Below are 27,609 nucleotides of genomic sequence, written 5' to 3'. Positions count from 1 at the left end.
TTCTCTTTTTCAGCACCAGATCTTTTTTAATGATGTTCTGTGGTCTTCAGATAACTTCTCGGGGAGTTTCTCTAAGAAGTCCACAATGTCATCCAGCATAATGCACGTTGTCTATATAAATTAGTTTCCTCTGGCCTTTTTTGGTAACCTATCGGGAGTATATTCACTTTAGTTCATCAATCATGTGTAAAGCAAATTTCTGCATATGATCCGATTGATTTGAATATTCACACAATATTTGGGATTAAGGTTCTCAACACTTTTAGTACATGAGCCCAATTAACCAGTTGGTTCTGGAAGTCTTTGATTTATTAAAGAATACACTGTGTCATTACCTGGCCTTCCTAGTAGCTCATAATTTAATGTCCCCACTATAGTCATCTAGGGCTAAGTTTGGGAGGAAACAAATAACCTACTAGTATGTTTTCAGGATGTGAAGGAAACCCCTGCCAACATGGAGAGCACATAAAACTCCATACAGATAGTGTCCTGTATGAGATTCAAATCTGGTGTTTGCAAGGTCAAGGGGAACATGTTCTTTATGTAACAGTTTTATTATCTAAAATAATAAAATAGCAGTTGAATTTGGCTGACATATACCAGTAATTAGGTATGAAGTAGAGCTGTCTGACAGATTAATAAGATAGAGGACAGAGACATAGGTGACGTGTTTTGTTATAGTAGATTAGTGACATTTATTTTTATTGCTTAGCAACTAAACGTGCAACACAAATTAAATAAAAGAATACAAAACTGTATAAGAGTATATATATATATTTATATATATATATATATATATATATATATATATATATATATATATTTATATTTCACACTGAGGTACAGAGCAAAGAAAAGAACGGAAATGTGAACCTGTTCAATTTTGGTATTCTTTTTTAATACCTATTTCTAAACATGCTACCCTCTTGTCATACAGATTCTCTTCCACAAACATGCACATAGGGAATCAATAACCTTTCTGATCTGCAAACTTGTTCTAGGTGACTCAAAGTATTCAAGCCATATATGGTCATCAGTAGAGCCAGGAAACCAGAGTTCAGCAATCATTACCTCAATATTTTTGTTATGACAGGTGTACTTTAATAAGCAAACACTAGCATTGGAAGTTTTTAATAACTGCTCACAGATATTTTTCAACATGTGGTCACAAGTCACTGTGTTTGTGCTCATGGTTGGTGTTATATAATTAAGTAATAATGTAGAAACTGGTTTGGAATGCAGTAATTATAACAACAACTGACAGGTCCCTTATCTCCAGTTGATTTCAATGAGTTCCTATCTAGAACAGCCTTAAGGCTTGTACAGACACTAAAATTGTTGTTAAAACAATCATTTTGAGGGACTGTAGGAACAAACAATTGCTGAGTAGCCTGTTCTGTTTTATGGAGGGGAGAAGTGGCAGGACGAGAGGAAGGTGCCGTATTTGGTGTCACTGTTGAGTCGATAGTGATCTGGCAGGGCGTATAACTAAACAACTGCATGAAACACCTGTGCTGAGGGTTGATTTGTACCTGATCATCACAAAAAAACTATCTACAGCGAGTATCTTCACTTTTTGGGCATTCTGCCAACACACAGAGTCTTAGTTAGTACCTCCCATTCCTTAGTATACTGCAACAAGCTTACTGGACTGAAAAAGGGTCTTAATCAGTCAGTCTTGTTGAAATGAAAGTATAGTATAATAGCACACACAAATAGTACCAAGTGGAAATGATAACTAAGAAATTTTTGGGTATGTAAATATGAAATAAAGCATAACTTTTGCCCATTGCCCAGCAGGTGGTAAAAAACAACCCAGGGTACAATACTCTAAATCAGTGTTTCCCAACTAGGGTTTCACCAGAGATTGTTAGGGGTTCTTTAAGTAATGAGCGGTTTGTGCCTGTCAGGTCAGTTTAAGTGACATTTTGGCTAACTGTAGGAATGGCAATGGTCAGCAATGTAAGAGGCATTCTTCCCACTGACCACCAAGCTAATCTATTGTGAGTAGTGGGTATTTCTGTTTCTGTCTTTGTCCTTGTTAGAGTTACTCTGATTACTCCTTTCCTTGGGGACCACACACAAAGTGAGAGAGAATCTTTTCATTAGAAAACCTGTTAGAAAATGAAGACCTGACCCATTCCCCATCAAAAACTAAAGTTTGAGATTGAGATTGTGCTTTAAAAAAATAACGCATAGATTGATAATGATCATGCTTTGTCCCTGCAGAGACCAAAGGTGAGCACAATGCAGTGTTCCCAATTCCCTAAACTGTAACACAGTCTGCCAGCTAGTACAAATAAAGTGATTGCTTAATACCATGCATAGTTGGAAAACATTCAATTTTCCATGAAATGCAAAACTATGATTCTTGTTTAGAATATACTTCTAGTTTAACTCGTTGCCACCCCCTGTACATCTATGATGATTTTCTAAAATAAAATAATAGTGTTATTTGTATGGTAGTCTGCTTTAGTAGTTGATGATCATTTTCATAGTAGTGGTTCTTTAATAGGAAGCAGATATGTGTTTAAAAAAAGTTTTACAATGTTGACACAAAGGTCAAATATTACGAAACAGAGCCATAAATGTCAGCATGAGATCAAAACAGAGTGTCCAAGGCTGTCACAGCCCGGCCTTTGCTCTGAGTACAGTGATAAGTAATATCCCTCCAGTGTTCCTGCTTCACTAATAATTGTGTACATAATAAACAGAGCCCATTTACACATTCGTTCTGCAGCTGCGTGCAATCTCATTTTACTGAAGCACAATGTTTACAGTTGTCATACTATTTAAATCCTATACACAGTTTTTTTTTTTTAAATGGTATGCTGCTGTATAGTAAAGTGAAAATTCTGATGTCTGTGATGCAGTTATATTAAAAAAATGTTTATTATAATGGTTTGCTAACTGAGAAAAAAGCAAAGGTCAGCATACAAAATAATCTAATAATTTTTATCAGCCTCCATGTCTTTGTATGCTTTGCTTTATTTGAATGATATACAAGGAAAACATGATGTTTAGGGAAGACCTCCAACCAAATTTTCTGTTAGTTTGTTAGTGGGAATAGTTAAAACTTGTGCAAGTTTTTTTTTGTTTTTTTCCTATTGGGGATTTCACCCTTGATAGGATGTGAGGGATAATCTCTCCAGCAGCAACATAAACAGCAAAAAGGGTACAAAGAGACAAAAAATCTTTTGTACTTAATTTCCCCTATTGTTAGTGATCAGTTGAATCATTAGAGCTAGCTAGGCTTTGGTGAGCCTGCTCTTGTATTCCTATAACTCAGCTGTTTTAACTATTCTTAAAAAAATACATTTTCTTTTTACATTTTGAGAAATAAAAAGGGAGGTTCCACCAGTTCTTCACCCTGTATAGAATCAAAGAAATGGAATTCTATTTTAGGAACTTAAATGATTTGGATCGGAGTATAACCAAATGATTTTATAACAGTAGTATCAAGGCTAGATTTTTCACCCAAGGCAACCACTAACATTTATCTCCAGCAACAAAAATCTAGCTTCTGTAGAACGCTTTATATTACTGTTGCTAAACATTCAACAAACACTTACCTCTGTTTATATAGTACCCCTGACCTTAGTATTAGCAGTTGAGCTCGTAAGTGTTTAGTTTGATACTAGGTAATGAAGAACATGTCCAATAAAGCAAAATATCTTTATGAACTTGTTTTACATAGATAGAGCACATTAGAAAGTACCAAATTCCTTACTTGCAGTCATATTCTATAAATTGTTTTTTTTTTGTCTTGTTATTGTTTTGTAGAATGACATATTTTTACGGCATTATGACAAAGGACCCTGCAGAAATAAACTTGGACATTCAAGAGCCTCAGTCATGTGGAATAGGACACAGGTATGCACAATCCATATTGCTACACTATAGTAGAATGATACCCCTTAATATAAATATTGTTTGTGGACATCACATTCCATTGTTGATATGTCTGTAGGTACGTTCCTAATGATTTGGAGTGCCACTATTGCAGTATACCTGGAAATCTTTAAATTGAAGCAAAGATTACCATAAAGCTACCCTAACAATATATAGGTGTAACATCATATAAGTAGGTTGAGACAATTCAGGGAGCTGTGGTCTTAGGTATATGTGGCTGTGTATATAAAGGTAGCTGTGTCTTAGGTATATATTAAACTCAATTTCTATTAAAGAAAAAAAAAAACAGTTGCAAGTTTACAATGTTTTAACTAATAAGAGATATTGACATGATGCACTAATTCTCATATTCTAAATTGATAAAAATGCAGATTTGTCTCTTGCAAATAGCAAGAACTAAAAATCCAAAACAACATGTTCTAGATTAGGTGCATTAATGATGATTAGATCATGATGATGATCTATGATCAGGACCTCCTTAGGCAGTGTAAAGGTGAAACCTCTGCCTCATTGTATTATTATTATTAATATTATTAATATTTTTAATAATAATAAACAGGATTTATATAGCGCCAACATATTACGCAGTGCTGTACCTCTTTTACATCTATGTATCTGGGTTCTGGTGTTTGCTTTGCTATCGATCTGTGTTATGTCGCCACATGCTTTAAAATCTGCTTATAAAATCATATTAAATTAAGATGTTTCAGCTGCCTACATTTCCATTTGTACCAAGCACTAAGTTCTGTATATATGTTCATTTAAATACCAGCTTACATATGTCCTATATTTTGTATCACCTCTGTCTGTCATGCCAGTAAAATGGAAAGGTTACTACCTTTTTGCCAGTAGAAGTTTTTGAATGTGGAGAGCATACACTGGTTAGCCACAACATTAAATCCACCTGCGTAATATTATATAGCTCTACCTTTTTGCTTTCAGTGCAGCTCAGGCCTTTTCAGGCATAAACTCCATTGAAGTTGTCCTCTGGTATCTGGCACCAGTAGGTACAGACTCCGTTGATCTCACATTTTTTTTCGGAACATCCCATATGCCTTTCTGCAAAACAACAATTCACCAAATGTAGTAAAAGAAAAAACAATGAACTATTTTACATTTTTTTGAGTGGGTGATAGGTTAAACCCTGTCAGTATTTTTACTGTGTGTGTGACTGTTTGAGAGCACTTAGCATAATTTCCTGTCCAAATAAAGGGAAATTCTGTTGCTGGAAGAGGTATCCCCATCATTTTCAGACCTGGTTACAATAGTCACCAGTACAAACAGAAAGAGCAAATCTCGCTATCAGGGACCTACATTGTGAAAAAACACTCCATTACTTTACAAGTCAAATCAGGGTGATTGGCTTAAACCATAATTGATGGTTTGTTTCTACTTTGACTACTCTACCAATAATAATAGTAAAAATTTGTTTGCAGAACATTGGTAATGAGTGTCTCCATTAAAACTTGCAATTTTAGGTTATGACCTTTGCTACTAAATATGGCTAAGTTTCTCAATCATCCACATTACTGCAACACAGCTTTAACTGTAAATGATGCAACTTCTTTTCAGGAATTCAGAACCATGTTGTAGTAACATTAAATTAATCAGTAATTAGTGACTTCTTTCTTACACTAACATGCAACTAAAAATCATTGTAATGTTGTTTTGTATTAGCTAAACATATCTTTTGTCAGCCATTGTGCCTGATTTATTCAAGCTCCCCAAGGCTGAAGAGGATACACTTTCTTCAGTGAAGCTGGGTTAACCAGCAAACCTGGAATGGATCTGGTCCAGGATTCAAAACATTTGCTAGCAAATATCAAATGAAGAAAAACATTTCAGGTTTGCTGGATCACCTAGCTTCACTGAAGAAAGTGTATTATCTCCAGCCTTGGAGAGCTTTAATTATTCAGGTCCATTGTATGTAAGAACAAATTGTCAAATTACTGTCAGACTTCACAAGATCTTTCAATTTTTTATGCAGGTTGTGGGAATCCTAGTTGGACTTGGTATCATTGCTATTGTGACATCCCCTCTACTGCTTTTGGCATCACCATGCATCATTTGCTGTGTCTGTAAATCCTGCAAAGGAAAGAAGAAAAAGCACAGCCCAGCACCCAGCACTTAGACATTCCTTTAAGCCTTTAATGTGGAAACTCAAAGGACAGATGTAGTTAGTAGGATCTCAGAATTTCTTGTTAACTATCACTTATGCACATTATCAAGATAGCGTATCCTAATACGTTCTGTCACAAGAGATACATGATTATTGATGGATGCCTTACTGTGGAAATGTACCATATATGTGGGACTGCTGACTAAAATGATTTTATATGTAACTGAATATATATATATATATATATATATATATATATATATATATATATAAATTATATATATTTCCACACAAGGGGTTTTCAAAAATATTACATACTTTTTTCTAACTATTAAGAATTTAAAAAACAAATTACATTGCTTTTCTTTATAGTCATCCTTTGGGATGCATTTTTCCCAGCGTTGTACCAACTTTTGAATGCCATCAGCAAATAATGTTTTTGGTTGAGAGTGTAGCCGCTGATACACCACTGCTTTCACATCATCTTCATCACATTATCACAAATCTTCTTCCCCTTAAAGCTTCTTTGAGTGCTCTGCATCCCTCACACTAGTGGGGCCATTCTGGAACATTTCAATCCATTCATGGACAACTCTATGAGAGGACTTTATCCTCATACTGAGCACACATGCCGATATGAATTTGTGTTCTCAGCACACCTTCTGCACACAAATAGAATGCTATTCCTCTTCATCTTCACCACAGCCTGACAACGTTTACACTAATCAGCAAGGTCAGCCTGCTTGTCAGGCAGACTCGTCACATGACACTCTCCAATATGACCAATTACATTTTTACCGCCCTCATCATTTACAACAAAAATATAAAAAGTGCACAAACTTTTTGAAGACCCCTCGTATTACATTCCTACATGTACATCGTTAAAATTTTAAAAAGGACAGAGAGCAGTGTAAATTAGAGCAACAATTAATGCTGAACTCTAGGTAAACTGCAAAATGTCACCTGCCAATAGATTTGCACTTTTGTCCATCCTGTTCTGACATGAACACCTCCCTTACACAACACAACCGTGTCTGGCAAGGCAGAACACCTTGACTGTCACATATCAGCATGCTTCATATTAACACTACAGGACAACTGAATGGCTCATCAAAAAATGTATTATTGAGAATACAAAGCTGCAATTATTTGACTTTTATGTTTACCTGGAGTTCAGCTTTAATCTGTCACTAATCTGCTTGTAATCTGAAACATTATTGGAGGGTTTAGGTTACTGTAAATTGCATATTATTTTTGATTTTTGCATTGCCTTTGTATATTTTTATACAGGGCATTCACAACATTATAGCATATACTGTTACACACATTTGTGTGTGTGTGGTTTCAACATGGTCCTAGTTACATTAAAATTACCTGTACATAGTATATCTTAAAATATACTCATATTCACTTCAATATGCATTCTACTTTTGTATATATAAAGTTATTTATATTCCAAAGGTAGGGAAACAGATATTTGGTTAAGTGTACAGTATTACATTTAAAGGGAATTTTAGCTATTTGGTGCTAAATTATTGTTGGTAACCAATTTTTTGGTGTTCCTGTTATAATTTATATAACTATTATATGACTAGTATGTTTCCCTTGTTGGGAAGAAATTTGGGCAAATGTGCAGCGGGTCTAGAGCTTTTTGCAATGTATGCAATGTACTGGGGTTATTTAAGAAATACATTTAAACTGAATATATTTTTAAGAATTTCCATTCCTGTTAATGTTCTGTTAATACTGTATAGTGCAATGAAAATACTTTACAATAAAATAATAGTATGTCTTATAATATAATATATTTTCCTTTTGCTCTTGGTATGTCTGTTCATCTGCCTCAATACCGTCCTACTAGATGGGATTGCCAACTCATACATCTGAACAGTGACAAACCTGCAAGATCTGCAACTAGATCCTTGTGGATCATAATCCTAACATTTAGAATTTTTGGTATTGTGTTTCTGACTAATCAGGAATATATTTTATCTCTAAAAAGATAAATTATTATAAAATATTTATTCATTTTTAGAATATTTTACTTTGTAAAAGTGATACATTAGTATATGATGTTACCTTTGTATTGGTTTTACTTTGGCTCTGTTTCAGCTACCAGAACTGTGTATTTGTTAAGCTTCATACAGATATACCTTATTTACACACTGTGGGCCTGAAAATTTAAACTCTCCCAGGTTGGAGAGGATAAACTTTTATCAGTGAAGCTGGGAATTCATCTAATACAGGATTTAAAACTTTTCCTAGCAAATGGTTTTGAAGAAATCCTTTCCAGGTTTGCTGGATCACTCAGCTTCACAGTCTTGAAGCGCTTTAATAAATTACGCCCAATACATTAATTCTCAGTTCATTTATATCATATATCTTACATTTTGTCTCTAGTTTATTTGTATTGGATGTAGGCCTGGGGATGCTTTTGATAATATGTTTTTACTTTTTATAATATTAGATTTATGGCCGTTTTCACACCTATGCTTGCAAGATAATGTGTTTTGAAACATGCGTTAAGTATGTACGTTGAGGGTGCTCATATTAATTTCTAAAGGACCCCAAAGCAAATCCAAAAGTAGGCAAGCAGCTGACCCTCAACACTTTATGACACATATATCCTGTGTGTTGGATAGAAAAGGGTCAGATATGTTTTTTTACTTTAATAGATTTTTATTTAATAAAATAGAAAATGTTAAATTGATATAACAACTGTTTGAACAGCAAAATACAGGTATTATTTGAACATAAGGAACAAATCAGGTTTACAGAGTATTTCTTGAATTAACAGCAAATAAACATATCTCCAAAAATGTTGGCACTCTCTGTAATATTGCTTGACCTGTCATATACTTATTAGGTAATCAGATATGTTTTTGATGCATACCCACCCACCTTGAAATGCATTATTGGTAATTTTAGAGAGGTGTATGTTTTAAAATGCATGAGAAATTAATATTACAGTTCATACCTGAAACACATGAGAAAAATAATATTCATTTAAGTCACAGGAATTTTTGGCCATTGTATAAAGTGCATAGAGTGAAGTGGCTTATCTCCACATGACACATGCAAATTGTTAGTGCACTTTGTTTTGTGTGTAGTTTTTTTGATCATTTTTTTTTATACATACTACATTCTTATTTGATGGAGCAAATAAAATGAGCAGATCTCTAACTACAAACGGCCTACAGTGAAAGACCAACTATTTATAAAATAATCTAATATTCTTTGTATTTTCTCTTTTTCACTTTGTGATTTGGATATTAAAAGGGCATTTTGATTCACTATATATTGTAGAGGGACACCTAAGCTGTGTTTCAAGAACACACCTGGCACTTTTGATCCCAGGAAAACAGTTTGATGCACCATGTTTTCTTATCTTGCTATACGTTTTAAACAAATATAAAGATTTATGTTCCTAGTCTTAAATAGGATAACCACCAACTGTCCAGATTTGGGGCAGTAAAAAATTAAAGAGGAACTCTGAATATTTCATGTGTAAACAATATTTACCTCCAGTTATGTCTGATTCATAAATAGATGTGCAGCACTGGTGCAGCGCTGTTCTTGCGGCACTAAGGATCTGAGATTTGTGGATCTCGTGCACTAGTGTAATTTTTATGCCCCATCTCCCCTCTGCAAACAAAACAGATTGTCTTCTATGATTGGCTATGAGGAGAGAGGATGTGAAAATGATTGAAAGTGCATATACCTAACCAGAGATCCACTCCTTTTACTTTAAAAAATGCCTTAACCTATCACAAATCCAGTATACAGCAAGAATTGACTACTCTTATCAGAGCCTAATCATGCAAGTATTTCCTTTTCATTTTGGATAATTCACTCTTGATGCCACCCTTAGCTGTTCTTTTTTTTTTTTTTTTTTGTAAATTAATGAAATGCCTTCTAAACCTAGGTTCATGCATAGTTTACCTTAGTAATTACGTAAATATATAAAGCTGCTCTAAATTTGGTACTGCTAATTTAAATGCCATTGTAAGAATGTCACTGATCCTAAATAAAGTGCAGTAAAAAACAGGAAAACCTAATCTTGGCATACTTGAGCAATGTTCATTAAAAAAACCAGTCATTTTCAAAATCTAATTGAGTTCATATGGCTGAACAGTAGAATTGTGAGTTTTATATGTGCGGTGTTAGCGCCATCTAGTGCGCATTTGTCAAATTATAACTTCCAATATAAAACGGCCACTTGCACAGAAAAAAAAATTTGGATTTTAAGATTTGTATTTGTTTTTTAAGAATTTCTACAATGAAAATCAAAAAAGGAACTCTAGAGAACTCATACAGACAGAAAAACCAAGCAATTTGTGAATGTAGTGCATTCTTTGAATGTAATAACTATAGTTATTTTATGAGGTTCTAGTGAAATAAAAAAACAAATAGTATATAAATACCTTCCAGAAAATCAAATTGTAGAGCAGAGTACGAGACATAGATCATCATAAATCATTTAGAGGCAGGGAAGTGTGTGTTGGAGATTGTAGCTACAAATGGGAAGCTAGACAATATATAGTATGTCATCCAGGTAGCTGGTATTATGGGGCACAGGGCACAACACAAATTACAGTTCATTGATGCTGTGAGACATTTCTGAGCATTAGGTAGGGAGGCATTATTGGTTCCACAATAAAAAAAAAAAATTGGGACATAATGAACTGGGAGGAAATTAGAAATAATGAATATATTGTAAATGAAGAACGGAGCATAGAGAAGTAAAGAAAAATGAGAAAAGGAAAAGGGGTGAAAAGGTGGGGAAGAGAGTGAAAAAAAAGAAACGAGACTTGAGAGGCGTTGCTTACCCATATTCTATGCCTTTATTTTTATACGTCCATGACCCCAGACCCTGAAAGGAGCACTGATTTTGCAAGCTGCAGGAGAGTGTTACCTCCATTGTAATCTGCATTTACTGTGCTGTTGAGGGCATATAAAACAGTATTCATGAATTTCGTTTTTTCCCCCTAACCAATCAATTAACTACTATTAATAATAGAACAAGAAACAAATCACTTAATTATTGTATATCTAAATCTAATAACAGAAAATGATTATATTGTACCATATTTGCTTCTAGAAGCAGTGGCTGCATTGGTTTTTTGTAGGCTTTTGTCTCTTTATTCAAAAAGGGTTCTCTGGGGGGAGGGTTTCAGAGAAACAGAAAAGTAGTTGTTTAAATAGCATTTAGATGAACATGTTTTTTTTTTAATGTGTAAACAGATATTTAATTCAAACAATATATACAATTTATTGTGTGCAAAAAATATACATATGATATAGAAAATGTACTAGTTGTAGTAAAGATCCTTCAGCACTTCAGCCACCAGGAGCCGCAAGGGATCACTCTTGTGTAGGTCTCACCCTGTCCTGAAGGTAAAAATTTTACCCAGGTACAAGATATTTAAAAAAATATGATATTTTGTAAAATTTGTATAAATACACCCCTGGATACCCCTCTTCTGCTATAATATATTCATAATATAAAGCAGGGGTGTCAAACTCTGGTCCACAGGCCAAATCTGTCCCGCAACGTCCTTTTTTTTTTGGCCCCCAAAGAAATCCTAAATATGAACTGCAGCTGGCCCGCAGCTCCATTGAAATAGCGCCGCTACTACATTTCTCGGCATCACTCCCGTCCATAGACCAGCCGGCTCTCTGCCTATGCGTGGCCCCACATTAAACTGTTTTATAGATGCAAGTAATGCCAGCAATTGTAGTAGCGACACTATTTCAATAAAGAGGGAGTTCCGGCGGCGGCCCACACATAAGATTCAGTATAAGATAAGCAAAACCTCTTTGTTTCCAAATGAAAAGGTTTTATATTTAATGAGAAGGAAAAACGTCCTCAATTTTTTCAATACATTTTAGGGTTGACCCGCGACTGTCTATGTTTTTAATTTTGGCCCTCTGTGTATTTGAGTTTGACACCCCTAATATAAAGCATATGGTATAATCAAAAAATGAGGAAGAAATTGAGAGAAGTATTAACATCTCACACTATCTTTGTCAAAAACAACATACATCTTTTCTAGGATCAGTGCCAAAGTAGTCACCTCTAGTAAACGCAGTGTAAATCTTACCAGTACATACATTTTATTTTTTTGTTGTCAAATGCTGAGGTCCTCTCTAAACTGTGCAGGAACTAATTAGATAGTCAAAAGCTCAGCAACCCAAGCATTTCAAGTTGTGTAAAGGAAACATGTATGGGACTTTGTAGGGCTTGTAGGACACCATTAAGGCCCTTCTCCAGGAGCCAACTGCCCCCTTTTTCTCCTTTCCCACTCCTAACTAATCACCATGTTAGTTTACAATAAACCTAATTTTAAAGCCCTGTTTACTTACTTGAACACATGGTCATCTAACACACCAAGGCCCAGGTTTCCTTTCCTTTTGACTGCAGAATAAAAGGGTTCTTCTTTGAGTAACCATATTGTTGAGTTTAGTTGACCTTTCTCATTGGCTGCCCAATGCTGCGGTCCTGTAGATGACCGCATGAGGAAGTCACAAAAAGAGGACCAGTCAGAGAGTTTTCTGTTGGTGATAATGCAATGTCTGTGCAATGTGTGCCAGTATGACCACCTGCAGTCTGCTTTATAGGACCCTGTGAAGGAGAGACAATGCTGCAGAACAATTTGGACACTGTGACAGAGCCTTGTCGTCCTGTAGCAGGGAGTGCCAAATACGGCAGATCGCCTGCTTTTTAAATTACAGCTATATATTTAAGAATACTGAAATCTTTTTTTGCAATCACACTTGCTTGGAAAAGCTAATCTCCAGACAGAAAATAGAAACACATTAATGAAGTCTAGGATTATTAATAAATCATTACATGTATTTTTGTAAAGCAAGCAGTGTAAGTACCAGAAATTGAATTAATATCAACCACTTTCAATCAGTACAGCAGAGTTTAGAAAGGCAGCAGAACAAGCACAAGAAGCCAAACTGGAGTGCTACAATGCAAGACAAGCTCGTCGATGTACTGTTGCTCCTTTATCCATTCACAGAGTAAATTATCAGGATACCAACCCTGCCAGAGAGAGCTATTCTGTGTAGCTAGGCCATGTACATTTTAGAACTGGATAGACAGGAATATAAATCCTTTGCCAGGTAAACCAGCTCTTTTATATGTATTGCATCTATATATTTAGCTGTTTACCTGGATATTGGCTTAAAATACATTCTAGGAATGGGGTTTTGGTTACTGTAATTGGTATAATGGGTAAAATTAGTTTATGAACACATTCAAGGCAGAGAATAGTATTACAGTTAAAACGTACAAAACATGAACGCCTAGTAAAGACAGAATGAAAAAAGTTGAATCATTTTTTGCATTTTTTTCTACAACAATCACTTTCATTCTGGAGCTGTCCCCTGCAATATTTCTTTTCTACTATTGGATGTTATCATTCCTGCTTGGCCAGCATTATTCAACCCATTTCTTTAGGTCTATTGTTTCATGGCCTTTGACTGGACAGTGAAGGAAAAGCAGCACAGTGATTAGGTTTATCTTTCCTCCACCTATCCGCATGCTTTTTGTCAGCACACTAACTGGCTCCTTGGAGTTTTTTACTACCCCTCTAAGCTTTACTGTATAGGATTTTTCTGGAAAAGGGTCCTCCCCTCCTTCTGTGTCATTGTATCTGTCACTTTCAACCCCTATTTATTGTACAGCCCTGAGTAATATGTTGGTGCTTTATAAATACATTTTAATATTAATAATAATAATAATAATTAATTTATTAATAATATTAGGAACGTCAAAAGGCTTTTACCAAAATGAAGGTTTAAGTGTAACCTAACTGTAGCAAAGAAAACAATTTTCCCCTCTTACCTTGTCAGGCAGGGCTGTGTTTTGTGGGGGGAATTTCCAAATCTCATGACTGAATAAGCCAAACTTTTAATCCCTTGACAGATTCTTGTATATTTTTAGTTTTTCATCTGCTTTTATGTTCACCTAACATCTGAAATATAGAGCCATACTCAAGCTAAGGACTGTTCCATTGTACTTTCCACTCTAAAACCCACCCACTTTCTTTAAATAACTTAATAAAACAATGTGTCACATTCTAAATGCAAGCATATTCATAACCGTTGACGCACACCTATAGGCCACCTCCTCTGACACCTGCGGACCCCATCACCAACGCCTCCATTATCTGGTCCTCAGACTAGTTTGGAACAGTGCCTCAAGCTGGGATCTCCACATGTGAGTGATGTTTCAGAAAAGCAATTATAGTTTATTGCTCTACAATTTGTTTTTTGGATGAGGGTCCAGCCATCTGATGCCATACGAAAGAGTTTTACCAAGTACAACTCTGTTGTAGAACTTCTGATGACATAAAGCAGCCCAATATTACATACCCCCCAAGGAATTTCTATTCTCAGGAAGCCATTAATGATCCTTGTACATCCTTAACAATCAAGCTGCTGCCTATACACACGCATAGTGTCACACTGAATTTGAAACAGGGGACTTTTATATTTTCTCTTGATTATGCTGCCACCTGGCAGATGCCTATTTACCACAGGCATCAATACACATAGTAATCAAAGCAAATCAGAGGCACAGATTAGCAACAGCTGCAAGTCATTAGCTACAGACATGGGAAACACAGTTCTGCACCCAACTTGGAAAAAACCAGTTGAGAGTATTTCAGAGGATGAGGCTTCCTTCAGAGCGCTTCTGTGAGATTTCAAACAATAACTTTGCTTGTCTTTCTAGAATTGTCCTTTTCCGTAGGCAGCTCTGCAGCTCCAGCTGTGTTGCTCTTTATTACGTAGACATGCATGATATCTGATATAGATCAAAGGCTACATGAATGTCCATTTTTGTCATGCTTATCTAATTTGTATGGAATATTAACAGAGGGTTGTCTGTGGTGAGACACAGTGACTTCACACTGAAAAATGTGCCTGGGTTATTGAGAATGATTTCCTTTCTTTTTAAATTGTGATATAATGCATGGGAATTTTTCATCTTTAGAGATCTGGATGTAAAACAAAGCTAACGCTGGCCATATCTGGCTAGAATGTTCTTTCTTTGCTTTCCATCAGTACAGAAATTCTATAAAATTAGGAGTAGTGGTTTATTATAGTTACCCAGCATTGGTGATTTATCCCTTGTGTACCTTAGGAAGCTTTAGGTAACCCTCTGTCTTAGTAGGGGTATTTTGAAGGCATTGTTCCCACATCAATGACAACCTAACACAACCTAAACTAGATTGTTTTTGGATCAGTCAGTTTCCACAAATTCTCCAACGTGGATCAAACTTTAACAAGCTCAGCTCCTAAATTCCTCTCTATACTTTAGATTAAAATCTGTTCATGTCTAAGTTCAGGTTGATCAGATCATTTGGAAGGAAGGTTTAAACTATAACTTTTTTTAGGTAATGGAATGAACCATGCTATTCCATGTGGTATTATAAGCCATTATCATTTTGATTTGTGGATTCAGAGGGTTTTATTGTCCTTTGCCTGTTTAGTCCTACTGTTGCCAAGAATGCTCATTAGACTAATTTCTTCCTTTAACTACCTTAATAAATAACATGCTTAATTACCCTTCATTATTGTTTTATTAAAGTTTAGGCAACTAGATCAAGAAAATCTTTATTGAAACCTATCAGCATCTTGAACAAAGTGGAAGAAATGCCTGTAAATGTACAGTTTATATATACAGCTGAAAACCAGTTACCGTAGGTAGGTGTACCATTACATAACTAGCAATTAATATTACAATTATATTAAAACTTGTGCTGGGAGACAAATGGAACATGCCATTGCTAAATTAGATAGGGCTTCAATGTTTTTCAAGATAAGGTGAGACATTGGGCCTGATTTATTAAAGTTCTCAAAGGCTGGAGAGGATACACTTTTATCAGTGAACCTGGGTGATCCAGCAAACTTGAAGTGGATTTCTTAAAAGCCATTTGCTATTTGTTAGCAAATGTTTTCAATCCTGGACCAGATCTAGTTACCCAGCTTCACTGAAGAAATTATTTCCTCTTTAGCTTTGGGGAGCTTTCATAAATTAGGCCTACTGAGATACGTCTACTAGTTTTGTGATTTTGGCAGTATCACAGCCATGCATAAAATGTCCAAGGAGCGCAAATGTTAAGGCATAATGAGTTTTGGCAGCCTCCTTGTTTCTTATGAAAACATTTTCCTTTGGACTACTGTTTTTTCACATTTCTGTGCAACAAACATGGCATATAGTCAAGATAATTGTCTGTAAAGGTCAACAAATTTAAGTCTGCAATGTGAAGCCCTCACCCCATCTAAGTACACATTTCTAGCCAAAGACGCCCCAAAATCTATCCCATACATTAAAAAAAAGAAAAAATCGCAACTTTGTATTATTAAAAAAAAAAATCATTATTTCCTTAAAACATAGGCTAATATAATTTCATGAAACCAGTCAGACTACTTGAACTTCCCCTGAGGGAACATATCATCACTTAACTCTATAGTAATTAATACTAGTCTCAGACATGCACACGTATGTACAGAGATATGTACAGCAAAGTACACCATTGAATCCCCAAAATCAGGCAGAACCATCTACTGGCATAAACAACACATAATATAGATATGTCATGTCTCATATGTCCTCTCCATCTCCACTAAACTAACCTTTTTTCAAATCTTAGCTTTCTGGGGACCTTAGCCATTGTCGGGTGCACAATAAAATGTTGTAAATATGCAATGTATAAAGGAATCCTCATGCTTTAGTTCCACAACTGTAGATCTAAGTTGGTTTAGATCATATAATGATTCAATAAAATTCTGGGTATCCACTAAGGTAAAATTGAATGCCTAGTATGTCATATACAGGCTGCTTTATGTTTTTTACTTGCTAGTCTTCAAACTGCACCCTATAAAGTTCACCTGCACACTATAAATAATCACCTCATCAAAAGCTTTAGAAGTTATACAATATTATAATACTACAATAATGTCCACGTATGTCTAGTACAGATGATCTGATTCCCCATTTGTCTATATGTAATTAAAAACAGATTATTTTAAATTGGGGGAACAATATCTTGACCTGGTTTGACTTGATCAATATCTGGCTCTGACCTTGGCTCTGGGGCTTACCTTTATTGATGGATATGTGGAATTGACAATCTCTATATTTAGAGTCATGTGTCATGTATATCCAATGGCTTCATGTGATAACTTATTTCATTTCCATTGTCTGTGATTGCCCTGGCCAGTCTGTTCCTCAAATGCAGGCTATAATTCAATTGAGTCAGCCACCATTTCTTTTCTAATTGCATTGCAAGTCTATTTTAAGATTTATGCACTGATTTTTGCATATATTTTAGCCAATGAAGTTTAATATTTGTAATGATAAGTTGTCTCTGTCACAAGATGTATTGCTTACTTTTATCATTGTTTGCTTTTTCTTTAATATATTTTTATTGTGTGATTTTAGGAGAGAGGTACAGTACTCTTTTTGTGGATGCTGATTAATAGGGTATTGATCAATTGAATTGGCTTTCTAAAGAAGTGGGTATTTCAAAAACCGTTCACAGGACAACTGTACTTTTACATAATCATACACTAACTTCTCTCTCTCACTATTCCTACCGTTTAAAAAAAAACCCCACCCTAGCTGCCTACTTACCTAGGAAAAAAGGTCACATTCTACCCTAAGCCACAGCTTTGTGTTCATGCTGTTTGTTGTGATCCACTACTAAGCTGGTACTTAGTCCTTCACAGAGCCATGTTTTCAGACTAGACTATAAAAGTCTGATTACTATTTATTGGGAATATAAAATGGAGTTACTAAGTATGAATTCTTGCAATGATGGGGACCTATTATCTAGCTAAAGGGCATATATTATCCATATAATTATCCACACAAGCCACAGGATATGGTAACTGTATAATTTATAGGAGGTCCATGCTGTACTCCACTTTAAAAACCTCATTCAGAACTTTGGACAATAGTGGTGTTTCCAAACCCTGTTTACCTCTATTTACTACTAATTTCCATTTTATTAAGTAGTGGTTTATGGACTAAAACTAGTTGTGAAATATTACCCTATTCAAATGAATAGATTTCAGATGGGCATTACAAAAGTACTTCTTTTCTCAATTAAAAAAAAAGACTTCTTACTTTTGTAAATATGGTGACCTTATCACCGGAGAATTTTTTTTAAATAGGAGAAGAAAGCTTTAATGAAAGCTACTACTTCTCTTTAGTGTTTTCACCTTACTAAAATTAAACACCACATTTCATTTTTTGTGTATCTGCTAAAAATGTGACCTATAGGATATTGGAAGAAACCATTTTGCAAAGTCCAAAACTATGGCAACAATTGTATCCCATTTCTGTGAATGACAACTTTTTATCAGCTTATCAAATTCTTTTTCCTGTGCCTTCTTTGTAACCAGTTCAGTTTTGCATTTATTTTAATTTACACCACATTTTCTTTCTGTTGCTCTGTATGTCTATTCACTGTATTTGTCATGTTAACACATTGGAAAGAATGCAAAGTGTTATTGGATGTTAGGGCACACTGCATTATGGCAGACTATTCATTTTTATTGGGCCTGCAGAACATCTTGACACACAGACATAGCCTATTTTTGTTCAATACTGTACAACACGGCTATATATATCCTGTATGTGCTTTGGGTGTGCTGCAGTGTGGGTGCATCGTAGTTTATTGGGGTGCCATTGAAAACGAAAGGTTTGGCTTCAATGTAGTTTGTGTTAACACATGGTAACGTTCATGATAAAGTATTAGGGTGAATAGGACCTTATTTTTTGGGCATTTTCTGCATTTTTTTTCCAGACTGGTTTAGCTGTAATAATTGCTCTAACCTCACCTTATCAACTCATAAGTTTATCTTCAACACAGCTCTCCATCATATGTTTTATCTTGGCTGAAAAAAGAAGACATGGTTTCTAATATGCTCATGTGTCCACAAGAAGAGCTTAAAATGTGTGTAGCAAGCTGCTGGAGAACGAGCTCAGGAGGGTTGGCATCCTCATATTAATTTATTTAAAGAATTTTTAACATGTCACTTTTCAACTCCCTGACAAGGGCATTTGAAATCCCCACATTGCTTCAAAACTATTAAATGACTAATTTAAAATATATAAATGTGCCCAGTATTGTTTAGGATGATAATATAAGGTCTATTAATTAACAGTTAATGGTACTCCATAAAGATGAAAGGGCTGGAAACAATCCCGAAACCAAAAATTGCCTATTTAAATTCACAGCTTTTATTGGTACTATCAGTTATTTTGTATGCAATGCATAAATGTAAATTAATTTAGCCATTCTCTTTAGCTATTTTTTTATGGTAATACTTTTGCATACCTTTTGCATTAGCTATGTAATTGCAATTATTTTACATATTAAAACTACACACAATGTACCTGGAACACTAAAGTTAAACCCATCTTTGAAATGATCACTTTTTTTTTTAAATTGCAGGGTGAATTATGTGTGTGGCTTAGAAGTGATCAGTAGAATTGCAATATGTGTGGCATGGTTTAAATCACTTTGTATATTTGTTTATTCCAAAAAAAGAACTTACGTCAAACCATAAATAATTTAAAGAATAGAGAAACATGCACAGAGACATAATATTGAAAATCAAGTTAAATTTACCGGATTAACAGAAATGTAGACAGTAAGAATGGTAGAGATCAAAAGCTGGAACAAGAAATTGGGGGCTGAAAATTAGAAACATCACTAATAAAGTTGAAAGACCAGGGATGAATTTTCTATGCTATAGACTCTGATTGTCCTTTGTTCTATAGTAATTACTTTTTTAACCGCAGGATTTTAAATATAGAAAATACCTAATGAAAAATGTTAACAAAAGTTTCCAGAATGCGTCTCCAGCGTATAGTTACTAATCTATACATTTTTTGTATGTCTCATATTTTTGCAGAACATAATTTCCAAAAAAGCCTATTTTGTTCCCAAAAGTTTGTTTATTTTTACACTGTTATCTTAAATTATTGCAAACTTATGAATAAATGATCAATGCTAAATAATGTTTAGGAATTGTGCTCTTTGTGCTCCAACCAGTTGTATGGCCTTTAGTACTAGGCAGGTGTTGCTCTCAATTATGCTCCCCCAGTGGGACATTTCAGAGCCCCAGAACAGCTTCGTTCTCAAAACTATCACAGTGTGCATGCTTGTAGAGGTTTTTCTGTCTTTTTCTAAATTCTAATTTTTCTCAAGCCCAGGACTTCATCCAAGCTGCCAAATTTGTACAAGAGGTGATCCATAGGAAGATCCTGGCCAGTAACTTTCTGTATAAATCTCAGTACCCTCTTCCTATTGTTTTTTTTGAATATGAATGAATATGAGTTTATTCAGACGTTTTAATAACAATACGGACAACAAGAACAAGGAACAGGAGGTGAAGTCAACTTAGAAAATGTGCAAACCATGCAACTGACTTAAGACCATAAATTCAGAGAAAAATGTTCTAAAGGACTGTGATCCTGTAAAAAGTAGCCACACACTCCAAATATCTAAAAGGTGGGCAGTCAGCTACTCCATATATATGCTTCAATTAAGAGAATTTCTCTAACCGAGTTCAGATGACCTGGAGATGTTAGCACCCATCATTTTATAGTACAAAGAAAAGACAGAGCTCCAAAAAATGTTCATGTGAACATTTATACAACATAGTGCCTGTCCCCATTTCACACCTGAAGCAGAGTTCAAAAACTTGAGAGAAACTGTTATGAAATAAGGAGGTGCACCAATACCATAGGGACAAAGGTTTAAAACATTGGTTCAGTGCAATCCAGGGAAAGAAGGTTTCCTCAATAGTTGTCTAGAGATTGTTGCCATAATGAAATACTCAGTCTAAAATTTGTACAAAAAGGGGGGCAGTATGATAAAATTTAAAATGAGAAAGTCCATCATAGTCCATGATAGTCTATCTTCTCCAGTCTTGGAGAGCTTTATTAAGTCAGGTTTATTTTGTGAAAAGAATGTTCAAGAGATCCTTTACAATTTCACTAAGTGTTGTCTCAAGCCACATATTTTTCTGTATGTTACTAACTTTCTAGGTAAAGGATGTATAATTCTGTTCAGCAAGTCCTAAAATTCACATACTTCTTTCACACCCAGCCATGCAAGTGACAACACAATTGTCTGACCCCAGTGGCAGAAGTGTTAACGCTGGCGGCGGTAAATAGGGAAGGGAGGCATAACAAGAACGATCAAGAGCCGCGGGTTGCCGACCCCTGCCGGCCGGGATTAGGCCGGATTGACCAGGGGGGCATTAGGCTGGAATAGACTGCTGGCTAGGCCGTATCTGGCCTAAAGGCCAGAGTTTGCCTACCCCTGCTCTATATATATATACACACACACACACACACACGTATGTAAAAAGTTACATTGTTAAAGGATGTATGTGTTCATCTGGAAAAAGGTATGAGGAATCTCCATCATAAAAGTTAGGCAGTGAAAATGCCAAGGATTAAAAGTTGGAACAAGTTGCACAAGCTGGATTTAGAAAGGAAATAACATATTTGAAAGGCCAGGATGTGCTGTGATTGTTCTCTGCTCTCTATATGCTTCCTTTTTGAACCTTTTCAGGATTTCAACATTAAATGCATCCGTAAAAACTCCAGAAAATTTCTAGGATGTGTCTCCTTTGCCCTACTCCCCTCCCCCTACCAATAACATATTGCTTTAGCACAAGATATTTTTGGTTTTCAGTTATACCTATAATGTATGAATATACACTCACTATTCACTTTATTACATTTATTTTTTTCTGCTTGGTAAAAAAATTCAGTACATTTAGCAATATAGACATAATTAGGATGACCTGCAGAGGTTCAAACTGAGCATCAGAATGGGGGAAATGTGATTTCAATGAGTTTGAAGGTGGCATGTGTGTTGGTGGGATGGTCTCAGTATTTAAGAAGCTGCTGATTTGCTGGAAATGTTATGCACAGCCATCCCTAGGGTTTACAGAGAATAGTATAGAAAAGGTAAATATCCAGTGGGTGACAGTTCTCTGGGCAAAAGTGGCTTATTGATGTCATAAGAGGAGAATAGTCAGGCTGATGGTTCAATTTAATAGAAAAGCAACAGTAACTCAAATAACCACTGATCATAACCAAGGTATGCAGCATCTCTGCGCACACATGTTGAGTCTTAAAAGCAAATGGGCTACAGCAGCAAGAGACCACACTGGGTGCCACTCTTGTTAGATAAGAACCGGTACCTGAGGCTACAATTCCCATCACAAAAATTAGACAAAAAAGGTTTGAAAAGCATTGCCTGGTTGATTCCTGCTGTGGATTTGGATGATAGGGTCAGCATCTGGAGTCAACAACATAAAAACATGGACCCATCCTGCCTTAATTGATCAAGCTGGTTGTGATGGTAAAGTGGTGTGGGGTAGATATTTTCTTGGCACACTTTGGACCCCTTATCATGAGCTGAGCAACGTTTAAATGCCACAGCCTACCTTGGTATTGTTGTTGGCTATGTCCATCCCTTTATGACAGCACCTTTATGATTTGGTAGAATGGGATATTCATATAATAGATGTACAGCTGACAAATCTGAAAACAACTGTGCAATGCTGTCATATCAATACGAAGCAAAATACCTGAGAAGTGTTTCCAGCACCTTGTAAAATCTATGTCACAAATAGAGGCAGATGTGAAGGCAAAAGGGGGACAACCCAGAAAAGTTGTAGTAGTAGGTAGTAAGTTGTACCTAATAAAGTGGTGAGTGTACGTGTCAGTGAGTGTACATGTAATGTTATGCAGGCACTGCACAGCCACACCATTTACTGTTCACATTTTATTTGTTTGGCCATATATGTATACATATATGTAATGTGGATGCATGTATGTTATGTCTTTATAGTACATTTAATTTGATTCTTTTTTTCATCTCTTTTCACAGTTCCTTTATTTGTACTACAAGGCAAATGTGTCCTCTCTATTGAAGTTTATGTAGTCTCCCAAATCAAGTCTCAGGGTGAATATAACCCTCTCCCGCTGACACATGTGTTCATACATCCATCAGATAGATTCTAATATGTGATATTACTAAGAATTGTGTCCATGACCAATCAATGTATGGGATGTGCTTAGGAATTAGAAACCAGTGTCTGTAGTTTACCCCAGAGAACCTAAGGAAAACCATACCAAGTAGATGTACTTACCTCATTCCTTGATCCCCTAGCAGCCAGTGCAGTTATTTCTTGTTGTGATGCTCAGGATTGTAATGCTTCAACTGCAGCCTGAAACATCTCCCAGAGTAGAAGAAATAAGGTACAAGGTAAGCAAATTTTATTGTTTTACTCTTCTTAGGCATGGACAAGCGTTTAGCCCCTGCAGTGCTGGGGTAGTCCCATTGCAAGGGACATTTTTTGGTTTTCCTTTGGTTCAGCTATTAATGAATGTGTTCCAAGTATTTATCTGGACTTTCTCCAGTAAGTGGACTTAATTTGTATAAGAAAACTGTACACTTTGAGGCTAGATGCCAAACAAACTGAAAAATTGATTTGGGGTTTAAAACTAATCCCAAAATAGAACAAATCAGACTGATCATATGATGAACAATATAAGTCAGGGTAACAATCCCCTTGGCCCTGGTTGAAGGTCAATGTCACACAATTTGCTGGTGATTTGTGTGTCAGGATTGGTAAGAGACTTGCACTAGACTCTATGGAATTGTTTCTTGCTAGCAGGGCCAACTGCCCCATCACTAGCCCTTGTGATACTAGTGGAATCTTCTTCGACATGTCACTACCCACAAAATAAAAAAAAATTCTGGCTAGGCTTCCGGTAACTCCCGATATCAGGAATTTGTTCTGAATCTGTGACTCAGAAACAAATTATTTATTAAGAACCCATTTCTACTATTGTGACTTTAGAGTTTTGCCTCCGACTTGCATGCTGTGCAATTGAAAACAATCAGTATGAAACCTCTAAAACCTGAAAGCAAAAAACTGCAGGCTGAATTTTTTTTTTTTTACTGGACCCCACAGAATCAGATGGACAGAAGCAGATGGAAGGCCAGATACATTTGTGGCCCTCTGTACAGGTGGTGGCTATAAGGTATATTTAAAGTTCACTTACTCAGTCCCCAAGCTTTAGGTGACCTGCTATTGTATAGAAGCGTAATATGTTGGCGCTATATAAATCCTGTTTAATAATAATAATAATAATAATAATAATAATATATTATGATGTGAACAAGTTATCTGTAACAATGGAAATATAAAAGGAATATTTTCTGATGGATATCATCAGCGGGCTTCTCTATGTATTTCTCCCAGTGCAGGTTTCCTTTACAATTCATTTACAATCTGCTCTTTCCATATGAGTTTTTTTGCATCATTTCAACAGCAATTACACATAAAATGTAATATGGGAATATTACAATAATTACAACCACTTAGTATTTAGCAAATGTAATAAACGTGTAATTTCTCATTTGGTCACAAGAGGGAGGCCTACTACATTGTATTATTGCCTTCCCCTGCATGGAGCAATTTATTACTCATAATGTTCAGCATACAAATTGTGCTAGTTTCATCAGACAGGTTAAGTGGCTGCAATTTTCGCTTCTTTTCAAAGTAAACAATAGAAAAATGAAAAGATGTTCCCATTTTGTGTCTGTAACTGTATCAAAAAAATTACAATCTACACAAGTATGCAAAAAAAAAAAAAAAAAAAAAACTTTACAATTTAAACTTGTTTTTCTTTTAAATAAAATGTAAAGTAAACCTTTCAGTGCCTGCAATAAAGATACATTATCATTATACCCAAACACATTGTCCCTGCTAAGAGCCACTCCCTTCTGCACCCTAATATTCACTATGCCAGCCATTCGTAGTAGGCCACAATACCTGGTGCTTTAGTTACAGCATGTGACCACCTCCCATGGGGCCTAATTTATTAAAGCTCTCCAAGACTGGAGAGGATACACTTTCATCAGTTAACCTGGGTGAGACAGCAAACCTGGAATAGATCTGGTCCAGGACTGAAAACATTTGCTTACAAATAGCAAATGATTTGTAAGAAATCCATTCCAGGTTTGCGGGATCACAAAGACCTGAAAACGCAGGCTTATTGTTATTTTTTCTGGTACCCAAAAGCCCATACAAGTGTGAACATGCTAATTCCAGTTCTAAAGTTTATTGTTTTAATTTAGTTTATTGTTGTGTGGGTATCATTAGGAGAATGCCTGGTGATCCTGCCATTAAGGTGAATGCTCAGGCACTTCTTGATATGGGCTGAAAACTCCCATTCCTATTCCTAAAGCTTGGAGCCTAGAAACATATTTTACCCAAATATAGGAATACATAATGTTAGTATATAATATTCCATATTTACTTGGCTTTAAAAAAGAGAGAAATATTCAAGTTGTATGTTTTGACAGAAATAAATAAGGAAACAAAGACAAAGCTAATATATATTCCCCGTTATTATGGCTGTAAATGTAAGCATTAAGTGTAATTTACGTTTGGTTAAAAAAGTTTTTTATTGTCCTTTTTCTTTATATGGAATTTTTATATGACTTTCACTATAATATGCCTTCAAATACACTTTTTTGTTGCTTTCTGCTCTCCCATTTTTGTGGTATATGGTTAAGAAATGCATACATTCTTCATTAATATAAGGAGGAGTGTTTCTGCCCATGAGTAGTCAAATGTTGGTGCCTATTGGATCTCATATATTGGAGTCATATTTAGAAAATCTAGGATAGTAGAAATGATGATTTGAAAATGAAGGTCGTTAGTTTAAGGACTATCTGAATGAATTTTAATTTATGTGACTTCAATTGACCTTTTAGCACGTTACTCACTTTTTTTGATCGCAGAATGGATAGGCATGCCTGCAAATAAAAAAGATTAATACTTACTACCTATTATGCCACTATGGCTGCCTGACTCTGCTGTCTTTTCTAGTCTATCTTGAGCATCCAACTTTTCTATGCTTGTACCCTTCTGAGCACCGCCCTGGCATCACAGAAGTAATGCAGAGTTCAGGGGAAGGAGCCACACAGGGATCAGGCATCTGACACTCCAAGGTTTGTTGGATGCTGAAGATGTTTCAACTTTGTAGATTGTGAAGACAGCAACCATTGGTGGGGGTGGTAATCAGAAGGGTACACCATAACCCTAATTTTTGCATGGATGGCCTTGATTTTGACATTTTAAGAAAGTGATTTGGTCACTTTAAATGCTTGTATTCCCATTATATGCAGTAGCCAAACTCAATTCAATGCACATGACACAGTAAAAAACACCCCTATAAAATAAATGTAACAAATTAAAAATACCATTGAATAGTATATTATTTAACAGTATATCCCATTCTATCAGACTGACAAAATATTAGTCATCAATAAGACTGATAAATGTCACACATGCATGAGCTTTACCAATTGTCTATGCACGACTTTAATTGCACTTTTTTCATTATTTGTCTCTAAGCAATATTGCTTTGGATTTCATAGCCTTTGGTTCCATATAGTATAGCTTTGATGTATGCCAACATAATAGCCAATATATAATTTTTCCATAACCCAAATTTTGCCTGCAGCTTTCCCTTTGTAAAATAAGACAGAAAGATGAAAGCAGAAAGAAAATGACTTTATTCACTTAAATTGCTGTACAAGACCTTTGACAACTGATATGTAGATTATACAAGTGAATAACAGAGAATATGTAGCATATTTAATAAATTGATGAGTAAGTTATATTACCTGTATTAATGTTCTGTTAAAATATTGGAAATGCATTCTCTATTAAAACATATATTTAACATATATTTATATATATAGTTTATGTGATATTTCCTGAATAGTAGGAAACAACATGGAGCACTTCTATGATAACACGCATAGTATACGGTTCAAACTTTCATCTTATATTGTTGCTTTTGAAAGTTTTCCATCCCAAAGTATGGAAAATGTGAGCTCTTCAAACAAGATGTGATAGAATTAAATATAGCTACAAAAATTATTATCACATGTGGCTGGCTGGAGAATGTGAATGAGGAAGGGTAAGTCTGGCTGAACTGTTCCATGTTAGAAAAGAACTTTTCAAAATGCAAAAGTCGTGAAAACTTTAAAAATTTACAGCTACAAAAGCAAGATACACATCTATCGGCAGCAGCACTATCATGTAAGGCTGGCAAGACAGTTCTGTGTAAGTTCAGGTCAGAGGACTTGGTCCTGGTATAGGACTTATTCTCCTTGGTTCTGTAGGTGAGCAGCAAGGTATTGAATTGAAGTATGTGCTATGTAAACTATTTTCCCAAAAAGTTATATTTTAAAATGATAACATTTTCAGTTAATTTTAACAGGAAGGAAAACCCTGTACACAAGCCTATATGTGCAGGCCCTACACAACCATTCTCAACCAGGGTTCCTCATGATATTGCCAAAGGTTTGCTTGAACTGCGGTTGACCGATCTTCAGTATCAAGATACCTGCATAGTTCTGTGGTCAACACCACTTGGTAGAGCCAGCTTCATGACTCTAATTATGTTTCTAGTTGTTTGTAAAGGTGGCATTCTAACC

General features: G+C 35.5%; 1 protein-coding gene across 1 annotated transcript in view; it reads left to right on the top strand.

Annotated features, from left to right (window-relative positions):
• The window catches only part of RNF144B (ring finger protein 144B), a 36,526-nt gene extending 27,676 nt beyond the window's left edge, over positions 1–8,850 (top strand). The window contains exons 7-8 of the mRNA XM_072411628.1: positions 3,784–3,873; positions 5,900–8,850. Of these exons, the coding sequence (XP_072267729.1) occupies positions 3,784–3,873; positions 5,900–6,043 (234 nt within the window). The 3' untranslated portion in view covers positions 6,044–8,850. The remainder of the gene's footprint in view (positions 1–3,783; positions 3,874–5,899) is intronic.
• Positions 8,851–27,609: the final 18,759 nt, after the last annotated feature.

Source organism: Pyxicephalus adspersus, chromosome 5 (assembly GCF_032062135.1).
Source record: "Pyxicephalus adspersus chromosome 5, UCB_Pads_2.0, whole genome shotgun sequence".
Classification (NCBI taxonomy): Eukaryota; Metazoa; Chordata; class Amphibia; order Anura; family Pyxicephalidae; genus Pyxicephalus; species Pyxicephalus adspersus.
Note: the sequence above shows the minus strand (reverse complement) of the source record. Positions and strands in the feature narration are given on the sequence as shown.